At 35.7% G+C, this 18,925-nt stretch overlaps 1 protein-coding gene across 1 annotated transcript in view; it reads right to left on the minus strand.

The window, feature by feature from the left end:
* Window positions 1-18,925, minus strand: part of DPP10 (dipeptidyl peptidase like 10) — a 707,061-nt gene that overhangs the window by 72,483 nt on the left and 615,653 nt on the right. Inside the window, exon 13 of the mRNA XM_065927825.1 lies at window positions 8,575-8,682. Coding sequence (XP_065783897.1) covers window positions 8,575-8,682 — 108 coding nt within the window. The remainder of the gene's footprint in view (window positions 1-8,574; window positions 8,683-18,925) is intronic.

The raw sequence follows: 18,925 nt of genomic DNA on the forward strand, positions 1-18,925 counted from the left end.
CAATTTTGTAAACCTATTGCCAATCATATTTTGTTCTTTATGAGTATCTCAGATCTTCCAGAATAGGGATGCTTGAGAATTGTGAGAGATTAGATGTTTCTCTTAAATTGTAAAAGGAGCAGAGTTTCAGGGGAGCACTATTACTAGTTGGGAACTAGTACACCAAGAAGTACCCTGATGCAACACCATTAGGAGTGGATAGTATCTTTTCAAACCAGTCAATCCTAAAGGAAATCAACCCTGAATATTCATTTAGAAGGACTGATGCTGAATAGCTGAAACTCCAACACTTCGGTCACCTGCTGTGAAGAGTCAACTCATTGAAAAAGACCTTGATGATGGGAAAAATTAATAGCAAAATGAGAAGAGGGTGGCTGAGGGTGAGATGGTTGAATGGTATCACCAACTCAATGGATTTGAATTTGAGCAAATTCTGGGAAATAGTGCAGGTCAAGAAAGTCTGGTGTGCTGCCATCCATGGGGTTGCAGAGTTGGACACAACTTAGTGACTGAACAACAACAATGATACATTTTTCTATAGAGTTCTTAATTTCTATCACTAGTTTTCACCTTTCCTGTTGCCAACAATATTCTAAGAGATGCCTGTCTCTATCAAGTGTTTTTCTATTTCTTTTCCTGTTTCTTAGGTGGTAAATTTTAAAACCTGTCATCTTCAGTTTTGTGCATATTCAAGTAACTTCATTCCGATTCATTTTCTTCATCCTGATTTTTAAAAGAAATATTTCTAACTTTTCCACTATAGAATATTTTAAGCTTTTGATGAATGCCTTTGTCAACTTAAAGAAGCTCCCTTTATTTTAAAATTTCTAAAGCTTTTGAATATTTGGTAGAATCCACCTCTAAAAATTACCTGCACCTGATTTACTTGCATTTTAGGGACTTGCCCACTTTTTAAATTAATTTTGTTATACATTCTAGACTGAATTATTTTTTTTTCCAAAGAACCAGCTGTGTATTTGGCAAAACCCTTTAATTTTGCCTTTACTTTCTATTTCATCAAATCCTACTGTTGCATTTCTCATGTCCTTCTACATATGAATATGTATTATATAATTATATTATAATAAATAACATTATATATATACTTTAACCCACAAGTTTAGAAAGTATACTTTATTTTAAAATATTTTTAAATATACAGTTACAATTGTTGCTACTTCTAAATCAATTGTGTTACTTTCAGGGAATGTAATCTATTAGCTGAATAACATGTTTGGTATAAATATATAAAGAATCTAAGATTTTGAGGTGGGAAAGTTTTATTAAATATATACTTTTCTAGACTACTTGAGGCAGAAATTAAATGGTCACTTCACTTTGTATAAGTAGTAGTAGAATCTTGTTTCAAAAAAAAAAAAAAATACTCGTGACTTTTTGGTACACATTGGTATTTCAAACATCTCCCTACATCAACTATTCCATATTCTTAAAGGGAGTTCTATAGACTTCTAGGTGGTCAAAGTCAACAACCAGCATGTAATTTATTTTAACTTCTTCATATGCTGTCTGACAAATTATAGCACTTTACAAGCATTTGTCGAAAAAAAGTATAAATGTAAAGATAAAACCACATTTCTGAGATTTGAGACAGTCTAAAATTTGCTGTGGAGTTCTGAAGTCACATATTTAAGTGTCAGATTTCCACAGGACAACCAACCACCCAGTGAATGGCCTTACTTACTCATTTTGATCCTGTTTTGAGTGGGCCAAGGACAGAAAGAGTTCTAATATCTCAAGGTTTTAATGCATCTTTGGTGCTCAATATCTAGATAAACAAAATCTCAAAACATTAAAAAGTGAAGAGATTTTGACCAATATTTGTTTGGAGATAGGCTTTTTTCATGTATTTCTAGATTGATTTATACTTTGCTTTTCAGAGAACTGTGGTGTGTGTTTATGTGTGTTTTAAGGAAATAAGAGTGACCACATTAAAAGTGATCATGAATAAAAATCCAATGATATGAAAATTGAACACAATGTACAGAAAATAAAAATTACACATTCAATGATGCATCTAAGATCAAGATATACTTCTAAGTATAGAAGCAAAATATCTCTTGTTGGTAGTCATAATAACAACTGCACAAACCTTTGCACTTTATTCAAACACCTATAATTTCTTTGTTTATTTTATGTCTACCACAGCCACTGTGGGCTTGGGGAATAAGTGGCACTTCATTCACATGTAATATCATAGACTGTCTTGTATAGTTATAAGACTCATAAGCTATTTTTCCAATAATAGTATCTGATTATATCATAACAGCGAGCATATTAAGCTTGATCTGTACTCTGGGTAAATTATTTACTCTGGGTAAATAATCCCAGTACCAATCACAATATGGTAGATGCCCATACAGTAAATTTAAAATAAATAGCAAGAGACTTGGCTAGTCATTATGAGAGGGTGTCTTTACCTTAATTTTCCATCCACCTTCAGTAGAAATATAATCACAGGAAAGGTAATTTAACAAAGAAGAAAGAATAATTATTTTACTTCACAGAAATAATTCTTTCTGTGAAACCACAATCTCTATTGTATTAACTTAGTAGAATAGAAACACATTATGAATAGGAAACCATGGTGGAATTTTGACAAGGGCAACATGGCAATATACTTCCAATTGAACCCATTTTTCACTTTTAATTTTCAAAGAGCAGCAATAAAACTAGCAACTTCATTTATTTTTAAAAGAACTGAAAATCTAGGAAATAAAATGTTTTTATTTTGGACATCAGAAACCAGCCTCCTTTCCTTGAATTGGCAGAGAGTTTATCTTACTCACACAGTTCAACACTGATATTTATATTTGCAAGTGGAAAACATATTGATGTCAGTAAAAGTTTAATGATACACATGCTTTTCACCTGATTATACACTGTTCATTAATTTCTTATAATAAATTCTGTTTAATTTTTATAGCTTTTAAGTATGGGAAATACTGCAGTGCTTAAAAATAGCATGCTTTAATTTATTGTCTATTCAACATGTGAGGTGAGAGAATTGTTTTCAGACAATGTCCTAATCAGATACAACAGTGAAATGTAATGAAAAAATTGTATTGGGTTGATTAGGTGATAGAATTGAGGATTGGGAGCATGCTATTTTCTACAGCATTTGTAATGAATAATGGCATTTAAAATTATTCCAAGTGAAATCATCAGCTCTCATGAGCAAAACTCTGTACTGCTGAATAGAGACAGTGAATGAATTCACCAACCTATAAATTTTTTCATTTAACACACTTTTGGAAGATAACTGGGCAATTGCTTATGCTTATAAATATGAACCACTTAACATGACTGGAACCCGGTTTATCCCATATTAGAGAGGAAAAAGGCAGCCATGTCCTTGACAAAAACTGTTTCTTAATTGCAACTTACATTGTAAGATAGAGGATATTATACTTCCCAATTTGGGACCTCAGAAATTAGGGTCTACATAGAGAATGCCATAGGGAGAAGGGGAAAGGAAACTATCTAAAGTGGTCTATTGTAAAAAAAGAAAGAAAAGTTTGCATCATTGCTTGAATCAGGAACAATGGAAACTGTTTCCAATACTGCATTGCACACTCTACTCAGAAGGAAATTTATTTTAGCTTATAAAAATTTTTGGAAGACTCAGTTTTTATTTTTATTATTATCTTTAACAGAATACATAAAAGCAGAGAAACCTCCTTCATAAATTGTGTTTTCTCACATTTATATAGAAAGTATCTGGAAATACATAGGCTTAACAATATTTTACTTTTGATATAGGAATTCCAGTTCTGTTAACTAAAATTAAAGAAATAACTTATAATAAAGTTTTATACATAGCAAAATCTATAACTACAGCAAATTGTCACTAACTTAAACACTGAACAATCATGGTTAAGTAGGCGTGTGAGTGCTAAGTCACTTCAATCATGTCTGACTCTTTACAACTCCATTGACTGTATCCCATCAGACTCCTCTGTCCATGGCATTCTCAGGCAGGGACACTGGAGCAGGTTGTCACGCCCATCTCCAGAGGAACTTCCCCACCCAGGGATCGAACACAGGTCTCCTGCACTGCAGGCAGATCTGTTACCACTAGTGCCCCCTGGGAAGGTACACCCAGTCAACTGAGTATGAATATTCAAAAGAACTGAACTCAAAATTGTTTACCACTATGGGAAGATTTTGCTTCTAAATTAAAATACCAGGATAAAATACTGTAGTTAACATAGAATTATAATCATATTTCAAAGAATACTGGAGGAAAAGGAATCATAATTTTTTTCTACTTTTACATTTTGGAATTATTTTAACAAGCATTAGTTTTGTAAATGAGCAACAACAACAACAACAACAAAAACACTAAAATATTTGTAAGGAAAATTGTCCATTTCTGTAGTGAATATATCTTGAAACACTAATTTGTAGCCTGGTCTCTAACCAATGTATTTTTGTTTACCTAGTAATTGTGTAAGAGAGAAAAATGTTTGCAAAAATGTACTACTTTCATTTGGTAAGACAGTTCAAACAGATAAATATATTTTCGGTCAGTGGGGAAGCTCTCAAGTGTAGCTTAGCATCTGGTACTGCAAAAGTAGTCTTCCTGAATATTGACTGCCAAGCTCTCTGTCCTTATCATTTCTCTCTCTCTGGGCACATCAATTTAGGTGGCATCCTCAGGCATATAAAGGGAAGGAAGCCGGGGTAAAAAGTCATCTCTGGTGACATGCATTACTGTTTAGACAGTAAATTATTAAACTGTTTTTGGAAGGCCGATTTTACCTTCTATATCAAAGTCTAAGCAAAGACATATATGTACACATACACTTTGCCTAGGTATCTTTTGATATCTAGAAATATATATTTATAGGAGCAATGTTTAACTTTGAATACTTTTTAGTATCAAAAATAGAAATAAATTTGATGATTAAAATTAATTCATTTGAACATGGTATGATATGTTTACTGGACATAATATTGAGTAGCTATTAAAATCACATTTTAAAATAATATTAAATATTAGGAATGCAATTAAATGATGTGAGAAAATGCTCATAATTACTCTTTAAATGTTTCAAGTAAATATATAGCTTTGCATGTTTTTAGGGAAAAATGACATATTTTTCATGCAAAAAGGAATTCAAAATATATACAACAACTGATTTGCCATGTGCCAGTGTGGGGTGATGAGACCATATTTGATTTTATATATACCTTTATTTTGTTTATTCAGTTATTATTTTACAACTTTTTATAGTGTGTATATATGTAGATGTCAATATGGTAATCATAAGCAATTCATTAAAGAGCTTTTTTGTTAGCTATTTTAAAATTGAGGCAAAGAGATTCAAAATATTTACTAAAATTCTCTGTGTGTGTATATGTGCTAACTTAGGAATAAATTGTCTTTACCTAGGCACTGACCTCTGATTCATTAACAAAGTAAGTTAACTTTAGCCACATGGCCAAAATATACCCAAATAATCATGCAGCCATGTTTATGTCTCAGTGAGGCAAACCACAAGTTCTGTGAACTGCAACCAGAATATATCAAAATGTTTTCTAGTTCAATGAAATTTTGTTATAATCTCCATATGGAAGAGGAACAATGTAAACACATCTGCTCTATGAAGTTGTTCTACTGAATATTTCAGAAATAATGAATTAGACTGCATTTCAGACTGGTTTGAGTGGGAGACAGAAGGTATTTCTTCCCAAGGCTTATAACGAAAATTTTGTTAGGTATATAAATACCTCAGTTCTTACATGCCAACATGTTCATCCCTGACCTCCACTCTGCCAATCCCACACTTTCAAAAAGACATTTCTCTTCCTACTTTGTTGGATAGACTATCTTCTAAATATATATATATAAAGTTGCTTAGTCATGTCTGACTCTCTGCGACCCCATGGACTGTAACCCGCAGGGCTCCTCTGTCCATCCAGGCAAGAATACTGGAGTGGGTTGCCATTCCCTTCTCCATATATATATGCTTAGCTGACTTCTCTGGTGGCTCAGGATGTAAAGAATCTGCCTGTCAATACAGGAGACACCAGTTCAACCCCTGGGGAGGGAAGATCTCCTGGAGAAGATAATGGCAACTCAGTCTAGTATTCTTGCCTGGAGAATCCCATGGACAATGGAGCCTGGTAGGCTACAGTCCACGGGGTCTCAAAGAGGTAACACAATTGTGCGACTAGTACTTAAGATATGCTTAGTTGCTCACTCGCGTCCAACTCCTTGGGACCCTTAGGACTTCAGCCTGCCAGGCTCCTCTGTCCTTTGGAGTTTTCAGGCAAGAATAGTGGAGTGGGTTGCCATTTTCTCCTCCATGGGCTTTTCCCCACCCAAAGATCAAACCTGCATTTCTTGTGTCTCCTGAACTGCAGGTAGATTCTTTACCTGCTAAGCCAACGAAAGCCCATATATGTTATATTTACTCATCTATAGATGTATTACACATCTATCTCTACCTTTCTCTGTATCTTATGAATATATTCACAATTTGTATATGATTTTGACTACTTGGATTTGTATTCAGATTACTGAATAAAAATACAGATAATTAAAATTTTAATAAGATGTCACCACAGGCAATTGTAGGATTTGGAAGATTATTTACTATTTTGGCACATGTATATCCCCAGTATTTATGATAACAAAATTTATGACTAACAAACAAAAGTGAATCAGGTCAGCAATTTGCTGGTAAAGCTTCCTCCAGTTCACATAAACATCACAAAGTATTCCATTAATATCACCTGTCTATTATAATCATTTAATAGTTCAGTATAGGATCACCCCCAATTTTTTTCATATATAAATGCATTATTTCACTTAAAAACATAAATGAGATCACATCATATATTACTCTATAACTTATTTTTCTAATTTAATAATATGCCTCGCAAAGTGATCTACCTCTCTGTTGTGGAAATTATGTATGGTCAAATTATTTATTTCAGCTTTGCTTAAAATTAAAGTTAAAATCATGACAATTACTTTAATAGGACAGACTTTGGAAAAGTCAAGTCTCTGAGCTGCCCAATGTAAATATGTATATGGATAATGGTAAAATTCTGTGAATATGCACAAGACTTGAAGATACTGAGAACATAAAGCAGTCAGGTTGCTTAGGGATCTTTTGCCACAATTATTTTTATTCTATTCTTAGTAAGCATGAAAGTTGCTCAATCATGTCCAACTCTTTTGACCCCATGGACTGTCACTTGCCAGGCTTCTCCTTCCATGGAATTCTCCAGGCAAGAATACTGGAAATGGGTAGGCATTCCCTTCTCCAGGGAGCCTTCTGGATTCAGGGATTGAACCTGGGTCTCTTTCTTGCACTTGAGGCAGATTCCTTACCATCTGAGCCACCAGATAATCACCCATTCAGACTGTGGTGCTGAAGAAGACACTTGAGAGGCCCTTGGAATGCAAGGGGATCAAACCAGTCAATCCTAAAGGAAATCAAACCTGAAAAGTCATTGGAAGGATTGATACTAGGCTGAAGCTCCAATACTTTGGCCACCTGATGCAAAGAGCTGACTCATTGGATAAGGCCCTGATGCTGGGAAAGATTGAAAGCTGGAGAAGGAAGCAATAGGGTTGGATGGCATCACTGACTCAAAGGACATGAGTTTGAGCAAACTCCAGGAGATAGTGAAAGACAGGGAGGTCTGGTGTGCCGCAGTTCATGGGGTCACTAAGGGCCAGAGATGACTGAGCAACTGAACAACAAAGTAAGTATGAAATTGATTCTTGGCTAGGATGTTTGTAACATTCTTAAGAAAGATTCCAATTTATCCACAATGCTTTTTCTTGACAAATCACCATTTACCTGTGACTAAACTGTTTATTTGATTTTGAAGGAAACCTTAATTCTCATGAATATTTTATTGGTAATTAGTTTCAAATTGACTCATAATCTTACCATATTTTAATTGCTTATTGTGAATTCCCTGACTCTCTTATAATTAGTAAAACTATATAAACTGGTTAACATTCACTTGAAATGTAGAGGAAAATAACACTTTATTCTCTTTTTATCAAAAAGTCCATAAAAATGTAACACAGACTTTGTGACTTTGACAACCCTTAAGAAATCTATTTTATCATGGTTTTTAGAATCTGCATTGTATTTCCTTCTGTAGGTGTTCCATAACTTATTAACTATTCAGTTTTTGATGGACATTCAGGTTGCTTCAGGTATTTAAAATTTCATAACACATTGAAAACATTACTTGTACCAAATAGGTGATATATATTTGTTGAATGAGAAACTGTCTCTTGAGTTTCCTCAGGTCTTTGAAAGTAGGAGTTTGGTTCTTTCTATTTATTAAATACTATATCCCAAGGCCCTCAACTCATAGCACACATGTGTATCTCGCTAAATTTTATTGAGTGCTGAAAATGTTTTGTGGGTGGCTTGAATTAGGGTTATGGCTAGGGACCCTCTTCCTAAAACATCCCAGAGTTGGATATATGACTGGATGCCACAGACATTAACTATAGATGCAGAATGCCACATGGATGGCAATGAAGACGAACCACATGTGGAACACAGCACTTACCTGGACGAGGAACATAGCTATGTGGTGAAACTCCCCACGGCCCCCTTGCTTCACAGGGACTGTCATGAAGAATTTGCTACCATCTCTAGAAAACACGGGCTCCTCATTCTAAAAAGCAGAAACACATATAACAATCTCAAAAGGGCATCGGAAAATTGTGCTTCCAACTACTACCAATACATGCATGGATTAGACAAATAATTGATTTAAGTTTATTTTGGAAAAAGGTTAAATTATTATTTAAAATATAAAAGTATGATAATATTTTTAAAGTGAACTCAGTAATGCTTTAGGCATATGGGCATATGTGTGTTTTTGAAAGGTGAGATGGATGGAAAAGTATCTTGCATATTGAATAGAAGTGATTCAAAATTAGACTAAAGACAATTTTGAAACTGGTTCAGAAAACAACTGAAAATCATATGATTGTGCTTAGAGATGTACCCTTCAAGAATAAAGAAAATATGAACAGCTGTGACAGTTTATCAAAATCCAGTTTTAATTTGGAAAATTATATAACATGCAATATTTAATATATCTTCCTGAAATCTTTTACTCAGCAAGTGAAGTTATTGAAGATACATTTCTGATGATGTATATATAAATTTACTGTAAATACAAAAATGAAAAGACAGCAAAATTGGAGCCAATCAATTGAAAATGATTTAATTCAAATTTCCCATCCTCACTGCTCACTTTTTCACAAACACACAAACATAGATGCCCATTTGATGATTTTTTAATTAAACTCCAGTGGCATGTTAAATCAATACAATTGTTTCTGAAAATTAAATGATGGAGGCTATACTTATAGATTGCTTTCTCTTGCTTAAGGGGAAACATTAAGAAATTGGATTTACATAACAAAAATTGAGTTCTTTCTTTTGGATTGGTGAGAGTGACTCTGTTGTTGTTGTTCAGTCCCTAAGTCCTGTCCAATTCTCTGTGACCCCATGGATGGCAGCGTGCCAGGCTCCTCTGTCCTCCACAATTCCCTGGAGTTTGCTCAAATTAATGCCCATTGAGTTGGTGATGCTATCCAAACATCTCATCCTCTGCTGCCTCCTTCTTTTGCCTTAATTCTTCCCCAGCATCAGGGTCTTTTCCAATGAGTTGGCTCTTCGCATCCTGTGACCAAAGTATTAGAACTTCAGTGACAGCATCAGTCCATCCCCTGAATGAAGCAGGGTTGATTTCCTTTAGGATTGACTGGTTGAATTTCTGTGCTGTCAAAGGGACTTTCAAGAGTCTTCTCCAGCACCATAATTCAAAAGCAATAATTTCTCAGCACTCCACCTTCTTTATTTCACATCTCCACATGACTACTGGAAAAAAAACATAGCTTTGACTATACAGACCTTTGTGAGAAAAGCAATGTTTCTGTTTTTTAATACACTGTCTAGGTTTGTTATAGTTTTCCTTCCAAGGAGCTAGAGTCTTCTAATTTTATGGCTGCAGTCACTGTCTGCAGTGATTTTGGAGCCAAAGAAAATAAAATCTGACATTGCTTCCATTTTTTCCCTTTCTATTTGCCATGAAGTGATGGCACCAGATGCCATGATCTTAATTTTTTGAATGTTGAGTTTCAAGCCAGCTTTTTTTTCATCCTCATCTAAAGAGACTCTTTAGTTCCTCTTCACTTTCCATCATTAGAATGGTATCATCTACATATCTGAGGTTATTGATATCTCTCCTGACAATCTTGATTCCAGCGTGTGAGTCATCCAGCCTGTCATTTCATATGATGTATTCTGCATATGAGATAAATAAGCAAGGTGACGATTATTTGGCCTTGTTCTATTCCTTTCCCAATTTGGAACTAGTCAGTTGTTCCATGTCCATTTCTAACTGTTGCTTCTTGACCCACATACAGGTTTCTCAGGAGACAGGAAAGGTAAGGTGGTCTGATGTGTTCATCCCTTTAAGAATTTTCCATAGTTCATTGTGATCCATCCAGTCAAAGGCTTTAGCATAGTCCAAGAAGCAGAGGTAGATATTTTTCTGGAGTTCCGTTGCCTTTCCCATGATCCTATGGATGCTGGAAATTTGATCTCTTGTCCCTCTGCCTCTTCAAAACCCAGTTTGTATGTCTGGAATTTCACAGGTCACATACTGTTGAAACTGAACTTGAAGGATTTTGAGCATAAACTTGCTAGCATGTGAAATGAGTGAAATTTTACTGTAGTTTGAATATTCTTTGGCATTGCTCTTCTTTGGGATTGGAATAAAAACTGACCTTTTCCAGTCCTGCAGTCACTGCTGAGTTTTCCAAATTGCTGACAAAATCAGTGCAACATTTTAACAGCAGCAGGATTTGAAATAGCTTAGCTGGAATTCGCCCACCTCCCCTAGCTTCATTCGTAGTGGTGCTTTCTAAGACCCACTTGACTTCACACTCCAGGATGTCTGGCTCTAGGTGAGTGATCACACCATCGTGGTTATCCGTGGTTAACATTAAGACCTTTTTTGTATAGTTCTCTCTTGTCACCTCTTCTTAATCTCTACTGCTTCTTTTAGGTCATTACTGTCTGTCCTTTATCATGTCCATCTTTGCAAGCAATATTCTCTTGATATCTCCAATTTTTTGAAGAGGTCTCTATTCTTTCCCATTCTATTGTTTCCCTCTATTTCTTTTCATTGTTCATTTAAGAAGACATTTTTGTCTCTCCTTGCTCTTCTCTGGAACTCTGCATTCAGTATACCTTGCAAGTTCTCCTTTGACTTTTGGTTCTCTTCTTTCATCAACAATTTTTAAGCCTCTTCAGGCAACCCCTTTGCCTTCTTGAATCTTTTTTTGTTTGGGATGGTTTTGGTCACTGCCTCCTATACATTGTTTCGAACCTCAGTCTATAGTTCTTCAGGCACTCTGCCTACCAGATCTAATCCCTTAATCTGTTCATCACTGCCACTGTTTAGTCATAAGGAATTTGATTTAGATCATACCTTAATGGCCTAGTGGTTTTCCCTATTCTCTTAAATTTAAGCCTGAATTTTGTAGTAAGGTGCTCATGATCTGAGCCACAGACAGCTCCAGGTTTGGTTTTTGCTTCCCCATCTTTGGCTGCAAAGAACATAATCAATCTGATTTTTATATTGACCATCTGGTGATGTCCATTTGTCAAGCTATTTCTTTGGCTTTTGGAAAAGGGTTTACTGTGACCAACCTGTTCTCTTGACAAACTCTGTTAGACTTTGCTCTGCCTATTTTATACTCCAAGGCCAAACTTGCCTGTTATTCTGGATATTTCTTGACTTTCTACTTTTGGATTCCAATTCCCCATGATGAAAAAGGACTTCTTTTCAGGGTTAGTTCTAGAAGATGTTGTTGGAGAAGGCACTGGCACTCCACTCCAGTACTCTTGCCTGGAAAATCCCATGGATGGAGGAGCCTGGTGGGCTACAGTCCATGGGGTTGCTAAGAGTCAGACATGACTGAGCGACTTCACTTTCACTTTCATGCATTGGAGAAGGAAATGGCAACCCACTCCAGTATTCTTGCCTGGAGAATTCCAGGGATGGGGGAACCTGGTGGGCTGCCGTCTATGGGGTCGCACAGAGTCAGACACGACTGAAGCGACTTAGCAGCAGCAATAGCAGCTAGAAGATGTTGTAGGTCTTCATAGGACTGGTCAACTTCAGCTTGTTTTCCATCAGTGTTTGGGGAATAGACTTGGATTACTGTGATGTTAAATGGTTTACCTTGGAAATGAACCAAGATTATTCTGTCATTTTTGAGATTGCACCCAAGTACTGCATTTCAATCTCTCTGGTTGAGTATGAGGGTTACTCCAATTCTTCTAAGGGATTCTTGCCCACAGTAGTAGGTATAATGGTCATCTTAGTTAAATTCACCCATTCCTGTCCAGTTCAGTTCACTGTTTCCTAAGATGTTTATGTTCAACCTTGCCCTCTCCTGATTAACCATGTCCAATTTACCTTGATTCATGAACCTAACATTGCAGGTTCCTAGGCAATATTGTTCTTAATATCATCCAACTTGACTTTCACCACAAGACACATCCACAACTGAGTGTCATTTCTGTTTTGGCCCAGCCACTTCACTCTTTCTGGAACTAATAATGATAGCCCTCTGCTCTTCCCTAGTAGCATACTGGACACCTTCCAACCTGTGGGGCTCATGTTCTGGTGTCATATCTTTTCGTCTTTCATACCATTCATGGAGTTCTTGTGGCAAGAATACTGAAGTGATTTGTCATTTCTTTCCCCAGTGGACCATGTTTTGTCAGAACTCTTCATTATGACCCATCTGTCTTGGATGACCCTGCATGGCATGGCTCATAACTTCAGTGAATTACACAAGCCCCTTCACCAAGACAAGGCTGTGATCCATGAAGGGCAAGAGTGACTATACATATGGTATAAATAAAGGCTTTGATATGGTTTCCTTAACAGGTCTTCAGAATGGCTCAAGCACTTTTAGATGACCTAATCCTCCATTCTCTCTCATCTCTTCTTCCTTCCTTCCGCATTCTGCAGTTTTCTAGTCCAGGGTTTGCACGTTTTAACTTTTTTTCCTCGCTTTGTCTGGCTCTTTCTCAGCCCTTACTCTCTCTTTCTCTCTCTTTTATGGCAGAACTTATTTATTTTTGTTATTGGGATAAAGTTGATATACAATGTTGTGTTAGGTATACAGCAAACTGAATCAGTAATACAAAGTGAAAGTGAAGTCGTGTCCGACTCTTTGAGACCCCATGGACAGTGGCCTACCAGGCTCATCCCTCCATGGAATTTTCCAGGCAAGAATACTGGAGTGGGTTGCCATTTCCTTCTCCAGGAGATCTTCCCTACCCAGGGATCGAACCCGGGATCTTTCACATTGTAGACAGACGCTTTACCATCTGAACCACCAGGGAAGTCTACCCACTTTTTTAGATTCTTTTCCCATATAGGCCATTACAGAGCACTGAGTAGATTTCCCTGTGCTATACAATAGGTTCTTCTTATTTATCTATTTTGTTTATACCCATGTGTGCTCAGTCACTCAGTTGTGCCCAACTGTTTGCAACCCCTTGGCTCTAGTCCACCAGGTTCCTCTGTCCATGGGATTCTCCAGGCAAGAACACTAGAGTGGGTTGCCAGTTGATACCTAACCCTGGTATCAAACCCATGTATCCTGGGTCTTCTGCATTACAGATGGATTCTTTACCCCTGAGTCACCTGGGATAGTAGTATGCATATGTCAACCCCAATTTCCCAATTTATCCCTCCCTTTCCTTCCCTTTCAGTAATCAAAGTTGGTTTCCTATATCTGTGACTATTTCTGTTTTGTAAACAAGCTCATTTGTACCATTTTTTTAAAAGTCCAACATTTAAGCAATAGCATATGTTATTTGTCTTTCTCTGACTTACTTCACTTAGTATGACAATTTCCAGGTCCATCATGCTGCTGCAAAAAGATCTTCGTTGATCTCATCCTTTTCTTATCTCTGCTCTAAATCGACCTTATCAGGCAGTGTTTTCTGGTAATCCCATGTAAATTGTGATTGGGGAAAGTAGATCATCCAACTGTATTTGAATCCCCCATCACCCTTTTAGCTACTCTCTATTTTTTCCATACCCCCTAACATATATATTTTATGTATGTATACATTTATTTGTATATGAATGGAAGTGTGTATGTGTGCATATAGGTAGGTAAGGAGATAGGAAGTAGAAGGCATTCCTCTAGAATGTAATCTCAATGAAGCAAAAACCTTGTATTCTTCACTGCTCTGCATCTGGCACCGAGGAGAGTGACTATTGCATAAGTGGTATTTAATAATCATTTACTGAATTAATAAGTAAATTAATAACTAATAACCTCAAGAGTCTGATTCTAGTTTCATTAGTAAGCTAGAAATAGCTTACTAACATTTCTATCTTACTAATAAAAAATATAATAAATATTTTCATTCTTTTTTATTTATTCTATTTATTTATTTTATTCTATTATTACTAATAGAAAATATAATAAATATAAAAAATAAAAAATATTATTTTTCTTGTATATTTTATGGACACTCATGAAAATGTAAATGGTATGCATAATAAATTTGAAAGTCTGGACTATTACAACACAAGGGTGGGAAAAATGCTTTGCAAGGCAGATAATAAATACTGACAAGATATTTGATTGTGTGAATCACATTCTGCAACTGTGATTTGTTGTTCAGTTGCTCAGTCGTATCTAACTCTTTGTGACTCCATGGAATGCAGCAACACCAGGCTTCCCCTATCCTTCATCATTTCCTGGAGCTTGCTCAAACTCATGTCTATTGAATTAGTGATGCCATTCAACCATCTCATCCTCTGCCATCCCCTTCTCCTCCTGCCTTCAATCTTTCCCAGCATCAGGGTCTTTTCTAGTGAGTTGACCCTTTGCATCAGTTGGCTAAAGTATTGAAGTTTCAGTTTCAACATCAAAACATCAGTCCTTCTAATGAATGTTCAGGACTGATTTACTTTAGGATTGATTCGTTTGATCTCCTTGCAGTCCAAGGGACTCACAAGAGTCTTCTCCAACACCACAGTTCAAAATCCTCAATTCAAAAAAAAAAATAAAAGAAAGAAAAAAAGCCTCAATTCTTCAGCTCTCAGGCTTCTTTATAGTCCAACTTGCACATCCATACATGACTACTGGAAAACCATAGCTTTGACTAGACGGACCTTTGTTGGCAATGTAATGTCTCTGTTTTTTAATAGGCTGTCTAGGTTTGTCATAACTTTTATTTCAAGGAGCAAGTGTCCTTTAATTTTATGGCTGCAATTACCATCTGCAGTGATTTTGAAGCCCAAGAAAAGAAAGTCTGTCATTCTTTTCATTGTTTCCCCATCTATTTGCCATTAAGTGATGGGACTGGATGCCGTGATCTTTGTTTTTTGAATGTTGAGTATTATTGCAGCTTTTCTACTCTCCTCTTTCACCTTCATCAAGAGGCTCTTTAGTTCCTGTTCACTTTCTGCTATAAGGGTGATATTATCTGTATATCCAAAGTTCTTGAGATTTCTTCTGGAAATCCTGATTCCAACTTGTGCTTCATCCAGCCCAGCATTTCCCATGATGTACTGTGCATATAACTTAAATAAGAAGGGTGACAATATGTAGCCTTGATGTACTCCTTCCCAATTTGGAACCAGTCTATTGTTCTATGTCTGGTTCTAACTGTTGCTTCTTGCCCTGCATACAGGTTTCTCAGGAGGCAGGTAAGGTGATCTGGTATTCCCATCTCTTGAAGAATTTTCTATAGTTTGTTTTGATCCACACAGTCAAAAGCTTTAGCAGAGTCAATGAAGCAAAAGTAGATGCTTTTCTCAAATTCTCTTGATTTTTCTGTGAATCAATGGATGTTGGCAACTATGATAGAGTCAAGGATTCTGTATTTTCTATCCCTTGCCTATATGTAATATCTCTCTCTGCCTTTGCAATGGGATTTCTTCTCTCCGGAGTAATCTTTAGCTCATCTTTTTTGTCCTGTATCTTCCTCATTTTTTACTTAAACTCAAAACAGAAACCATTTTTAAATTTCTGTAGCTAGAAAGCCCTTCTTATTTAAGAAATCTCTCCCTGGAGACTCTAAGTAGTACTCTGTATTCATCTCTCATGACTTTCGGTGCACTCTATTATATGGTTGACTTCCTTCACTAGGCAAGTAATAATTAAACTAAGTTTGCAATTTTATCTTTTTTTTTTCTAGGATACAGTAGGTGACCTACTTAAAACTGCACAGATGAATGCCTGTGTACAATGGGCAAAAATATTTGTTACGTATATCACTTTATCCACTACATTTTCTCCAAACTATTGGCTCCTCCCTATTCAAGATTCCTCCTGTGGTTTACTCCAAAATTAAATATGAGCATTGTCCTTTTTATGTTAGTCCCTCTTCCTCCAACTCTCATACCTTGGAAATAGCTCATTTTAAGGAATAGATGGGGGTTATAAATACTAATACATTGCTGGGTTCAAAAACTTTCACCACTGGACAGAAACTAGTTATACAGCTCTATATAGAGCCTTTCTACAATCAAATAAAGAAAAAAGCCAATCTCACTGTCCATGTTTATGATCTTAAGCAAGGCAATGTTTATTACACACGGGCCAATGAACTGAGGATAACACACTCTACCTCTTGACCAAACACTTTTTACACCAGTTATTCAAATTATAAGTCTCTTGAAAGTTAGGAGAAACATGCCCACTTCTCTCTGCTCTTCTCACCAAACAGAAAACAAACATGAGTATTATATTAAATGTCTAATTTTCTTGGAACACTGCTTCACCTCATTACACTTTCTCATCCTTTTAATTTCACTGAATTCTAAGTATTCCATGAAATTCCCTCAGAACTTTTGGAGAAAATATCAACTGCAACAAACTACTCCCTAGATTTTCTTATTAAATACTTGATAACTGGTTTTTTTTTTTATTTCTATTAAATATTCATAAATTTGGGACTTAAAATGTAGGTAAAATAATCCTAAAAATTTATGCATTGTGTTGTTGTATGTTAGACTATTATGAATGTCACTGACAATTAAAGTAGGTTTAATAATGCAGGTAATTTAGAATAAATCCATATCTATTGTTATTATTTTCAATTATTTTCAGTATTTTACTTAATTTTGATTTTTTGTTAAATAAAGTCAATTTTTCCCTCAATTTAATTTTGCACATTGACTATGATTAAATAGTTCACATTGTTATCTATGGAGAGAGATATGACAGATGGATGATAGACAGACAGGCAGATAGGGAGATAGATATACCTACAGCCTATTCACAATCTTTCATACTCTTTTTTTTAATTCAACAGGTACATATGGAACTCTTCTTATAACCAGACTGTATTTTAAGCATTTGTTACATAATGAATAATAAAAAATGAACAACATTCTTGCCCTTGTGAAACTTGTAAAAAAAAAATCACAGAACTAACTGTGTAAGTTTACATAAATATTGCACTGGACTTTAAGTTTTATTGGGGGATGTTATTTGATTAGGGTAGTTTGAAGAGATGACTTCTTAAGCAGGTGATATATCAGGCTGAAGTTTGACAAACAAGCAACTTTCAGGAAAGAAAGCAATTGAGAAAATTCTGTTCAGAAGGAAGAGTTCATACAAAGGTCTGGTGAATATGAGGGCTAATGGAGAAAATGAGAGAAAAGATGATATGACACAGAGCTGGAAAAGCTTTCAAATTAATCTCTTATAGACCCTTTAAGGATGTTGGTCCTTATCTGTGGAACAAAGGGGAGATAAAATTTTCAGTTGTGAAAGAATATCAGAGTGTTTGGGGAAGTAGAATTAGATATGTGTTTTGAAAAGATCACTCCGCCAAGCTGAAATGTGGAGAACAGATTGGCAGCTTCCTAAGGGATTGAGAGTTCACCAGTCAAGGAGGAAATGCAGTGCTGATAGTTTGATCCTGTAGAGTGTTTGTGAACTGGAGAAAAGTAAATGACTTGAAGTCTTTGAGAGTAAAATCAAAATAACTTGGTGATGAGTAACATCTGCAGATAAGGATAAGAAAAGTTCAATAATCCTCAGTAGGTTTATGATTTTGATAGCTGGGTGGATAAATACAGCTGTGACTTCCATGATAAGAATACAGACTTACTGGAAGAGAAAGGAGCTTAGTTTGAACCTGAGGACTATGCTGTTACTTTTATAGATTTAGGAGAAGATGCCAAGCATGAGTTGTATATAAATCAGAACTCAGAGAATTGAGTTGCCTGGGGCCATGCAGTCAGAAGTAGCAATTGAAACCACAGACGTATATGACACCCAGGGAGAGAATATGAAATAAACGAGCACTGTAAAGAGTAAAACAAATCAAAACCAAACAAGCCAAGCCAAATACTTCCTTTGCAAAATGCAGTGATGAAGTTAGTAGTAAAATGGCTTTATCTACATTTGAATAATCTTGTGTTTCCTTCTGAAATATCCAGTTAGACAGTATATTGTGGAGACATTTGTGATCATCTGGATTCTAGCTCCATTTATATCACAAGCTGGCACTGTGTAAGCTAGAAATTATCTAAGGAAATGTCCATCTGAATAGCAATTTACGTGGAGACTTGGTCAGCTTTCTGGGCAACTTGAGCAATGCTGATGGTTCCCAGTTTATATGGGCTGCACCTTTTTCTTCAACACAAATATTTACTTTTATGAGTGGTCCTGAAAATGGATCCTGATAATAATTCAACAACTTGTATTCTATTAAAATAAACAAAAACAAAAACAAAGTAATCTTTCCACAAATGATGTCATAAAACCCAAGTCATATTTTAACGAAAAAGACTCACTTATTCAAACACAACAGAGTCTTAAATTCATACAACTGAAATAAGT

Source organism: Muntiacus reevesi, chromosome 3 (genome assembly GCF_963930625.1).
Source record: "Muntiacus reevesi chromosome 3, mMunRee1.1, whole genome shotgun sequence".
Classification (NCBI taxonomy): Eukaryota; Metazoa; Chordata; class Mammalia; order Artiodactyla; family Cervidae; genus Muntiacus; species Muntiacus reevesi.